At 39.4% G+C, this 9,239-nt stretch overlaps 1 protein-coding gene across 1 annotated transcript; it reads left to right on the forward strand.

Annotated features, from left to right (window-relative positions):
• The first annotated feature begins 399 nt into the window (after window positions 1-399).
• amacr (alpha-methylacyl-CoA racemase) lies at window positions 400-8,403 on the forward strand. Its single transcript, XM_070850804.1, has 5 exons — window positions 400-661; window positions 1,885-2,028; window positions 2,543-2,703; window positions 6,702-6,888; window positions 7,901-8,403. Exons 1-5 carry the CDS (start codon window positions 415-417, stop codon window positions 8,308-8,310), a joined length of 1,149 nt encoding a protein of 382 aa, XP_070706905.1. The 5' UTR covers window positions 400-414; the 3' UTR covers window positions 8,311-8,403.
• Window positions 8,404-9,239: the final 836 nt, after the last annotated feature.

Here is a 9,239-nt window from a genome sequence, read left to right on the forward strand (position 1 = left end):
TACTAATATTGTACATTAATATACACCTATAGATGTCCTTACAGGTGCGCTCCACTACATTATACTGTGTTATAAATATAATATGTTTGGCTCAGCAGCACTTAAAATAAATTATGTACTTTTTTAAAGCAAAAGTGTCAAAACATCACTGGTTCCAGCCTTTTTTGTTTTTTTTTTAAGTTTACTTTTACTTTAATTTTTAATACTTTTAGGTTTTGGACTCTTTGGTAAGACAAATAAAATGATTTTAAGATATAGCTTAGGGCTCTTGGAAGTGTGAGAGCTGTTTTTACTGACATAATATAAACCTAATGAAAATGATATATACCTCTCAACTCCTCTGCTATGGTTGCTACATTGAATGTCATTATACTGAGAGCTGTTTCTAATATTCAACCTTCTAGTCCTTTCATCATGGCACTGGCTGGAGTGAGAGTTATTGAGCTGGCGGGCCTGGCTCCGGCACCATTCTGCGGTATGATCCTGGCAGACTTTGGAGCCAAGGTGATCCGTGTGGACCGGACCAAGGCTGGCATGTATTCAGACACACAAGCGCGGGGGAAACAATCGGTGGCCATCAACCTGAAGACACCAAAGGGTGTAGCCTTGCTCAGGAGGCTCTGTGTCCAGTCTGATGTGGTCCTTGAGCCCTACCGTAAAGGTCAGACCTGCAATACAATTCTTATTTTTTGGACTTTTTGCATTTAAAAAAAAATCTTTTTTGAAGAAATCACTAAAGCTGCTACAGTTAGCTGAGCAGGCTAATCAGGCAGCCTGGAAAATGAATTGGCAACTATTTTGATAATTGAGTAATCGTTTATATTAATTTGTTATTATATTTTTTCCAAGTAAAAATGCCAAAAATTCTTTGGTTCTAGGTTCTCCAATGTGAAAGTTTTCTTTGTTTTATATCACTGGAAACTGAACATTCTTGGGTTTTCAACTGTTTGGCAGACGGAACAAGACATCAAGATATCATCACCGAGAATTTTATGGATATCTTTCAATATTTTCTATATATTTATATATTTTCGAGACAGATTTTTGATTTGTCAAGAATTAAAATAATCATTGCAGCCCTCTGAGATCAAGTGCTCACAGACTGATGTGATGTGTCAGGGACCCCAACTAGACACTGCTTTCTTTGAAAGAGGTCACTAGCTAAAATAGCAGTGTTTTAATTTTTAACAACACAATTCATAAGCTTATCAAATTTTTTTTCTTATACTGTTAAATCTCAGTCTGTAAGGTAGTATTTACGGCTGTAAAATAAATGTATTGCACAACATTTTCCCCAGACATGGAGTGGAGTAGAAGTAGCATAAAATGGAAGCACTTAAATAAAGTATAGTGCCTTGTACCTACTTAGTAAGTTGTGCTTAAGTGCAGTAAGTACAGTACTTTATTGCTTATGACCACTGGCCAGAATTGGTGCATTATAGCTTTTTAGTCGAAGACATCACTAGATTTATTTGGTTTGCCCGATAATTTATCTTATTTGTAATTGTCTGAATTGTGTTAGTATTAAAATATTAAAATAGAAGTCTGTGTGAACATTTTGATTTTCAAAACACATTTTTAAAATCTTTTTCGGATTGATTGGATGAGAAAGAGAACCCCATAACCCAATAATGGATGTTCTGCCTGAGATATAAACAGCCTCATTTTTTATTCGTTATTAACTCTTGTTATGTGATTATTCAGAGGCGATACGTATTCTGAAAAGTCACATTTCACGAAAAAATAGAAAAATTGAATTCCAGGGTCAAAAGTGCTGCAGCTAGGCTGTAGTCCCAATCTTCACACCGTTACAGTTGTGAGCGGTGTTTTTCTGAGTATAATTATAGATTACATTGTAGATTGACTTTCCATTGACCCCCCCAGGCGTGATGGAGAAGCTGGGCCTCAGCCCGCAGGAGCTCTTAAAGGAAAATCCTCGTCTGATCTACGCTCGGTTGACGGGGTACGGACAGAGTGGATGTTATGCCACTGCAGCTGGCCATGACATCAACTACCTCGCCATGTCAGGTAGCAACTCATAACTGCTAATGTTTTTGGATAGAATTTTAATTGAATATATAAACAAAAAATAAACTCCTCACACATGACTGCTAAGTCTCAGAACAAGGTCTGACCCTATATGTTTTTCTCCATCAAAGTGCACTTTCCTTTCACGATTGTCCCATTATAAATCCAACCAGTAGTGGTTTTCACTTAGAAATTTAATGGGTTTGATAGATTTAGTTTTAAAGTGGACCCAAGTGCAGAACACAGACAAAGAGGCACAGGAGGTATACAAGATTTATTGTAAGGTACTTCAAATGAGATGAGATGGCTGCTGACGGCGAAGAACGCCAAGGCAGTGTGGCCAATGGAGGAAGCGGAGTGATAGAGTCTTAGCAAAAAGGCAGGCTGGGAAACAAGCAAACTAATTAATTTTCTTTCACTTTCAGGGCTGGGATCCCGTGACTCTATAGCTCCTCACTAGTGAAGCTGTCATTACATTTTGTGTGAAGGCTTTGTCTTCTCATTTCTGTCGCAGGCCTTTTATCCCGGCTGGGTCGTAGTGGAGAAAAGCCCTATGCTCCACTGAATCTAATAGCCGACTTTGCGGGCGGTGGACTTACCTGTGCTCTGGGGATAATCCTAGCACTGCTGGAGAGGACAAAGTCAGGGAAAGGACAGATCATTGATGCTAGCATGGTAAGCATATTGTCCGTACGTACCACCTGCTCCGCATTAAGCACAGACATTTATTCTTTTTCATAAATATGTATATTACATGTTTTTTCCACTGGTGTCAACGAGAAATGGGGCTGAAAGGCATGAAAAAGTAAAGACACTTTGCACAAACTTCAGCCGGACACGATCACAGGCTGAGGCAAGGGCACATTCAGGCTGACTGCAGCCCTCCAGCAAACATATAGCGTGGGCGTGTTCCAGGAACTCTTTAGACAAAAATGTACAAAAGTCCAGTTGAGGAACTTGGAAACAAATACAAAACTGGCTTATTGTGCAGAATACGAAGATCACGCTGGTTCGGAAGTGCGTCACACAGCGGCTGTGGCGCACTGCTTAGAGCTTTAACAACTAGCTCTGTTGTCATCTTTTTAGTGAAGTGAAGCCACACTTTGGACAGTCTCCTCCTCTCTGCCATGACTCCTTGTTGCAAATTTTCAACAGTACAGACACATGAGTTTGGCATGATTGTATTGTAGGGGATTGTTAAGCTTGGAGGTCTATGAGGCAGATGGATTGGACAATTTGGATTCAGTTCTCAATTGCAAATGGGTCTCGATTCATATCCCGGCATTTATTGGGATATGTGATCAGTTACAGACTCAAAAACAGTTGAAAAGTTGAAAACTGACTAATTGATCATCAATCAACTAATAGCTTCAGTTTAAATGTGTTAGTGCTTTACAAAATTTTGCTTTCTAAATTAATGATTTCAAAGTAAATTATACGAACAAAATTAGTTTTATTAATTCACCATAAATGTAGCTTTGCTGTTTATCAGTGGAAGACCATGTAATTGTGATGGTTCTCAGCGCCAAGGCCGGAACTAGATGCAATCACTGGCATAATCATCAACTGTGACAATTCAGGGTTTCAGGGCTGAGAGCACAGTTCCCTCAAGACCCAACCACACCATTCAGTCAAAAGCATGTAATCAATCATGTTATTACTATCCATTCATCCTTCCATTTTCAATAATTGCTTATCTTTTTGAAGAGTACATGGGCTGGAGTCAATCCCAGCATGCACTGCATCGGGGTGGCAGGGTTCAGTACATGCGCTTTTCAAGCCACAACTTTACTGCTTCGGTCCAATTTCACCTCTCTTATACAGTCTTTCTGAACTCCAGCAGGCTTCTGCAGCTGCATTTATTATTCCATTTCCTGATTATCACATTGATTATTGATTGATTCGGGAACTAGTTTGATAAGCGACTAAAGTAAGTAAAATTCCCCAAAAAATGAACTGTTGCTTTTTGTTTTAGGGGTTGTGGAATATTTGTTGGAGAAACCACAACATGTGATGATGTCACCTTGGGCTCTAGGACAGTGTTTCCTAATCCTGGTCCTGGAGACCCACTATCCTACATGTTTTAGATGGTTCTCTGTACCAGCACACCTGAGTCAAATGAGTGGGTCGTTGTCATGCTTCAGCAGAGCTGAATAACGAGCTGATGTGTATCAAGTGTGTTGGAGCAGTGAAACATTGAAAACATGCAGGGCAGAGGGCCTCCAGGACCAAGACTGGGAAAAAATGCTCTAGGATATTGTAAAGGACATTGTCCTCTGTTTTCAAATGTTTTACAGACCAAACAGTTAATTTAAAGTTAATCAGCAGACTGATTGGCAACTAAAATAATTGTTCAGTGTATCCCTACCTGCCTCCCATCTCTCTCTCCCTCATCCTACTGATTATTTCCCCATTTTGAAAGGGCCTTTGTATTTAATTGATGATTAGCTGCTTGAAAACTGCATATTTCTATCAACAGGTGTGCATGTTCCATGTTAGTCACCAAAAAGCAGAAAGCAGAAAGAAAGCAGACTAAAAAGCTTTTCAAGGCTCACATGGCATCAGCCTTGTGTTTCTTTGTAAAAGACAAATGTATATTTCATGATCAAAGACCATCAAAAGAAGAAAACGAATACAGAGAAACGTCCCATCTGTCCCTCATGTCCCTGATGACTTACAGAGCAGCAGTTTCATAAAACATACTTTCGGCGTTTTTTTTTAAAAGCCCAATGTACACAGAATACTGTTACATCTTGAAATATGTAAACCCTTCTCTTTGTTGATCAGGCTGTTATAATATAAAAGGCTTTTGAGAAGTAGCACAGAGGTAGATTGAATTGACTGCCATCAGCAATAACAGCAGCGACTGTGGCATGATATCCCGCTGATATTCCCATTTTTGAAGGTGATTGATTACATCCAACTGGAGAAATTCAATTAAGTGCATAATACAGATTTAATTTAGTGTTTGATCTTGTTTCTTTTATTCAGCAGCAGCAGCAATAGCTTGTGCACATATGGAGACGTAAATACAGTCGTATGAAAAAGTTTAGGCACCCCTCTGAGGCAGCATAATAATTTACTCTGTCTGCACAGAAAACGATCACAGTGGCATACCATTCATTTTTTAATAAAAGCTAAGTAATGGGGTATTTTCCAGACAAAGATTTTTAGTGTAGCAATATTAAGTTGTATGAAATTGTATAAGATGTGAAAAATAGGCTGTGCAAAAATTTGGGCACCCTTGTCATTTTGCTGATTTGAATACCTGTAACTACTGATAAATTGGAACACAAAATTGGTTTGGTGAGCTCATTAAGTCTTGAACTTCATAGACAGGTGCATCCAATCATGAGAAAAGGTATTTAAGGTGGTGCAAGTTGTTCTTCTCTTTGAATCTCCTCTGAAGAGTGGCAACACGGGGGCCTCAAAACAACTCTCAAATGACCTGAAAACAAAGATTGTTCAATGTTACGGTTTAGGGGAAGGCTACAAAAAGCTATCTCAGAGATTTCATTTGGTGGAGGCTCCATCATGCTGTGGGGTTGTGTGCCCGGTGCTGGTACTGGGAATCTTGTTAAAGTTGAGGGTCGCATGGATTCCACTCAATATCAGCAGATTCTTGAGAATAATGTTCAAGAATCAGTCACAAAGTTGAAGTTACGCCGGGGCTGGATATTTCAACAAGACAACGACCCAAAACACTGCTCAAAATCTACTCAGGAATTCATGCAGAGGAACAAGTACAATGCTCTGGAATGGCCATCCCAGTCCCCAGACCTGAATATTATTGAAAATCTGTGGGATGATTTGAAGCGGGCTGTCCATGCTCGGCAACCATCACACCGAACTGAACTGGAGATGTTTTGTAAGCAGGAATGGTCGAAAATACCTTCATCCAGAATCCAGACACTGATTAGGGGCTATAGGAACCGTCTAGAGGCTGTTATTTTGGCAAAAGGAGGCTCTACCAAATATTGATGTGATTTTTCTGTTGGGGTGCCCAAATTTATGCACCTGTCTAATTTTGTTTTGATGCATATTGCACACTTTCTGCACATTTTCCAATAAAACTCATTTCACTACCAAAATATTACTGTGTCCATCAGTTATTTGATAAATCAAAATGAAATTGCTGATCCAAACACCTCATGATTTAGAAATGAAAATAATGGAAATTGTCAGGGGTGCCCAAACTTTTTCATACGACTGTACATGATGAGTTTTGGCAGCCGGTGGTTTATACAGTAAGCGTCAGCAGAATACCTTTTTATGCAGTATTTTCACAACCTTTGCTGAAAAACCTAGTACACAGGAAAGTTTGATTGCCACATTTTGATGTTGTCGCAGCAGGATGGCATGATGTGGTCCGTGTATTTTCTTTTCCAAAGGTTTTGCTGAGCTGATGCTCAGAAATATGCTGCTGGTATCTACTTAAGCATGTCAGCTCCTGCTGTATCCTTGGAGTAACATAACGGGTGTGTTTACTGGAGATAGCGTTTTTAGTGAGTTTGATCTTCTCTGAATGCTTATGAATGAACGAATAACAAAAAAATGAATAAATTAACAGGAAACAGGTATGACCTTCTTTTTAAACATGGTATTCATTTAGCCAGCCTTTATAGTTTAAAATTCAATAGAGTTATTCTCTTCTCTTCCTTTCTCTCTCACAGGTAGAAGGAGCAGCATATGTAGGTTCATTTATATGGAAATCTCGCAGCATGGGCTTGTGGGACCGTTCAAGAGGACAAAACCTGTTGGACACTGGAGCGCCCTTCTACGATACTTACCAGACTTCAGACGGAAAGTACATGGCAGTGGGCGCCATAGAGCCACAGTTTTACACGCAGCTCCTGAAGGGTTCGTATTATGCAAATAAAGATTGGAGGCAATTCTTTTTTTGTACCTGAAATGCGGTTCGCCAATGTAAAACTTTTACAGGCTCACGCATTTCTCTTTCTGTACCATGTGCTAGTAATTTCACATCTAACATGCACTGATACAACCAAAACACTGCATACATGTCTCTATATCAACTTCAACACTGATGGCATTTGTTTCTGTGCAGGACATTTTGTCACATTATAATATGCTATTGCTATTTTCTGTGTAGCTTTTATTTGTCCAGCACAATAAGAAGAATGGGACCTCTTACCTTAATGTATATGTTTATATGTTCAACCAGAAATGCTGTGATATACCTCTGTAGGCCTTTATTTTCCAGTAATTCAATTCAAACCAGCGTGTATACATATACTGTACATACATGTGTAGGATAGTTACAAGAAATCATCTAAAAAAACAGATTAGCACCGTTCTTTAAATGAATACAATTTAGGAAAAAAAACATTATCTGCATTTTGCACACCTCATGTTCGCTCTTGACTCGAACGTAGCATCTTGCAGTCTGATTGACAGTACTGTTGGGTAAATTGATCAGCTTTTATGATAGCATATAAACAGTTGTGGTTGAGTTTTAGTGAGAAAACAATTGATGAATTTTGATTTGGTCATTGTGCCAAAGCAATGAGGGGTGATTCACAGTTTAGTTGACACTGAGTGTTTTGTTGACTGTGTGAAGTGTTTTGAAAAAAGTAAAAAAAAAAAAGAAATGTGTGCACGCAACAAAAGAAAAAATAAACACAAAACAAAAGCAGCTCTCTTCTATAATAAGAAAACGCAGTAGATGCGGCTCCTGAAGAACAACCATGATTGGTGAAAATGAACATTATGTTTCAACTCCACAAAGCTTGATTGCAACGTATTTGTGACCACTGCTCAAAGACGTTAAACATTTCCCTGTTTTCCATCATCATACATCACCTCTTGATGCATCTTTCTTTGGCTTACGGAGGTCTGTTTTTTTTCCTAGGCTTAGAGTTGGACACGGGAGAGTTGCCTCCTCAGATGAGCGTCAGTGATTGGCCGGACCTGAAGCAGATCTTCACAGAGCGTTTCGCTTCAAAAACGCAGGCGGATTGGTCTCTGATTTTTGATGGGACTGATGCCTGTGTTACACCTGTGTTATCCTTTGACGAGGTGAGCTCACACCCTCATAATAAGGACAGAGCTTCTTTCATCAAAGACTCCAGAGGGGATGAGAGCCCCCGACCGGCCCCGGTTCTCTCTCTGACTCCTGCAGAGCCGTGCCTCGCCCCTGACCCTGTTATCGGAGAAAACACAGTTAGGGTCCTGGAGGAGTACGGATTTACATCAGCAGAGATAGACCAGCTGTTAGCCGCAGGAGTTGTGCAGTGTAATAATGTGAAAGCGAAATTGTAGAGGTCCACAAGTAAAAAGCTTGTTTTAAAATCAATGCTTTGGGGATGATCACATGGAAGAGATAGACCTTAATAACACAAATTCTAAGTTGTGCTGTGGTGCTCTGATATTTGTGATTCATTGATTTTTGACGAAGAACAAAATAAGATACAGGACACATTTCAGTGATTTGCTGAAATCCATTCAAATCATGTCTAACACAAGTGTTTAAGAATCAAAATAGAAAGGCAAAGTAGGAAAAAGAAAAATTTATTCTTTTCTTAGGACATAGAAATTTAAACTGAGGCCCCAAGAATATTCAGTCTCACTCATTTGCATTCACTCTCTCTGGCCTGAGGAACCTGATGTATGTTTTCAGTGAAAGCAAGCAGTTTACATATGCCACACACTTAGTTCTAGTGTAGGCGAGCCTTGGTTGGACAAGGTGAAAGGCCATCTTGTGAACTCGGGGTGCACAGATGCATTTTGGGTTAGTCAATTGGTCAGGAATATCAACTTGAATAGCTGCCTCCTCTTTTTTTAGTGCCACTGCTGCCCTAAATGTGTTGGTTTGAAAGAAAAGCTGTCCTAGTAAGACGCAGATTGACAAATTAGCAGCATCAAAAACATTGAGTTCAATTAAGTAAATACAGCCTTTATTATTTTGCTGTTTTACCAAGGCTTCTAAGTTCCAGTGACAGCAACATCACAGTTATAATCTCCACTGGAAATGTTTCGGAAGCAGAGTGTCTCTTCTTTACATTTCTAAAGTACTGTATTCAGTAGTTGTTTTGCTGTTTGGGGGTTTTACAGGCCATAAATATACGTTTGCAGCTCGTTTAGATGTCTTAACAGATGATTAGTGGCTGTATTTTACCATGACAACCATTTGTAATTTTGTCTAGCAGCATCACACAGTGCCTCTAAAGTCATCGGCCTTCCCACTCCCA

The sequence above is a fragment of the Pempheris klunzingeri genome, chromosome 19 (genome assembly GCF_042242105.1).
Source record: "Pempheris klunzingeri isolate RE-2024b chromosome 19, fPemKlu1.hap1, whole genome shotgun sequence".
NCBI lineage: Eukaryota > Metazoa > Chordata > Actinopteri > Acropomatiformes > Pempheridae > Pempheris > Pempheris klunzingeri.

Coding starts and splice junctions, on each gene's coding strand:
- amacr (XM_070850804.1), top strand. CDS start 415: ATGGCACTGGCTGGAGTGAGAGTTATTGAGCTGGCGGGCCTGGCTCCG. Junction 662..1,884: donor CCTTGAGCCCTACCGTAAAG/GTCAGACCTGCA, acceptor TGACCCCCCCAG/GCGTGATGGAGAAGCTGGGC. Junction 2,704..6,701: donor AGATCATTGATGCTAGCATG/GTAAGCATATTG, acceptor TCTCTCTCACAG/GTAGAAGGAGCAGCATATGT.